The following is a 1189-nucleotide window of genomic DNA, read 5'->3' on the forward strand; positions in this document are numbered from 1 at the left end:
AGCCATGGTAGGGGAATCTGGCCTCGAGACGTGTTGAAGAAGGTCTCTCGAGGTCTTTCCCGGGTTGAGGCAGGAAACCCTGGGTTCCCTCGACTTGTGCAGGTGACCTCAGGGGGCTTCTCATGGTGGCTCTGAGAAGCCAGGGAAACTGGAGGTGGGAGGGGCCTCTCGGGACTCCACTGGGTTTGGTGCATTGGAAGAGGGCCTCATCTCCAGTTGAGGCAGGAACCGCAGGGTACCTCTGATTTCAGACTCCGATCGCAGGGTCCCTGCAGACTGGGGACAGGAGAGTCAGGCCTCGTCTTGGGTTGAGGCATGGAACTCCGCTTGCCTCTCGAGATGTCCCCGGGGAGAGAGGCCGCTTGTCGAGCTGTATTTGGAACCTGGGGTTTTTTCCGAACGATGCACGGAAAAACTGCCCCTTCGTGTTGACTTCATTCACAGGGTGGAGTTCGGAGAGGTGTCCGGGCATCGGGTTCTTATCAAGAGGGGACCGGGAAATCGGGGTCCTACGGAATGTGGAACCACCCACGAGGCCACGTCTGGAATGTCTTCGTGAGACCGGCCTCATCCTGAGGTGCGACCGGAAGGTCGGGAACCCCTTCCAGACAAAGCAGGGGAGTCGACCCTCCTGTCCAGATCAGGAGGGGAGAAAGGGCTCAGAGGAGGGGGTGCCGGAAAACCTCAGTGTTCCTCTCGAGGGAGACCGGGATTTCGGGGAACTTTGTGGGTCGCATCAAGGGTGCCAAGTGCCCTTTCGACCTCCAATTCCTAACGTGGGACTTTTGAGACGCTGTAGCGGGAAAGGGCTTCATCTTGCGATGACGGGGGAACCACGTGGTTTTTCTCGAGTTGCGGCGGGATTCTCGAGTTACGACGGGGAATTCAGGATGCCTCTTGTGTTGGCCCAGGGAAGTCCAATCTTCCATTCGAGTTGCGAAGGAAAGCTGGGGATTGCTCTCGAGTGACTGCAGGGCCAATAGACCTCATCTAGGCTTGTGTCCAGAAGCCAATGTTCCTCTCCAGGGGCGACAGGGATCTCGGGGTTGCATTCCAGACGCACCCGGGGAGACAGGCATTCATCTCGAGTGGAAGCAAAGAACCCCGCTCTGCTCTCGAGTCGCGACGGGTATCTCTTGGGGCTCACTGGGTGGACTAAAGGGAGTCAAGCCTCCTGAGGCGTTTGGAG

The 1189-nt window shown here is 58.3% G+C and overlaps 1 protein-coding gene across 1 annotated transcript; it reads right to left on the minus strand.

The window, feature by feature from the left end:
• Positions 1 to 247: 247 nt before the first annotated feature.
• BBBOND_0001860 (hypothetical protein, conserved) lies at positions 248 to 571 on the minus strand (the record flags this gene model as incomplete). Its single annotated transcript, XM_012915026.1, has 1 exon — positions 248 to 571. The coding sequence occupies one exon, from the start codon at positions 569 to 571 to the stop codon at positions 248 to 250; it is 324 nt and encodes a 107-aa protein (XP_012770480.1).
• Between the last annotated feature and the right edge of the window lie 618 nt (positions 572 to 1189).

The sequence above is a fragment of the Babesia bigemina genome, scaffold Bbigscaff_63091 (genome assembly GCF_000981445.1).
Source record: "Babesia bigemina genome assembly Bbig001, scaffold Bbigscaff_63091".
Taxonomy (NCBI): domain Eukaryota; phylum Apicomplexa; class Aconoidasida; order Piroplasmida; family Babesiidae; genus Babesia; species Babesia bigemina.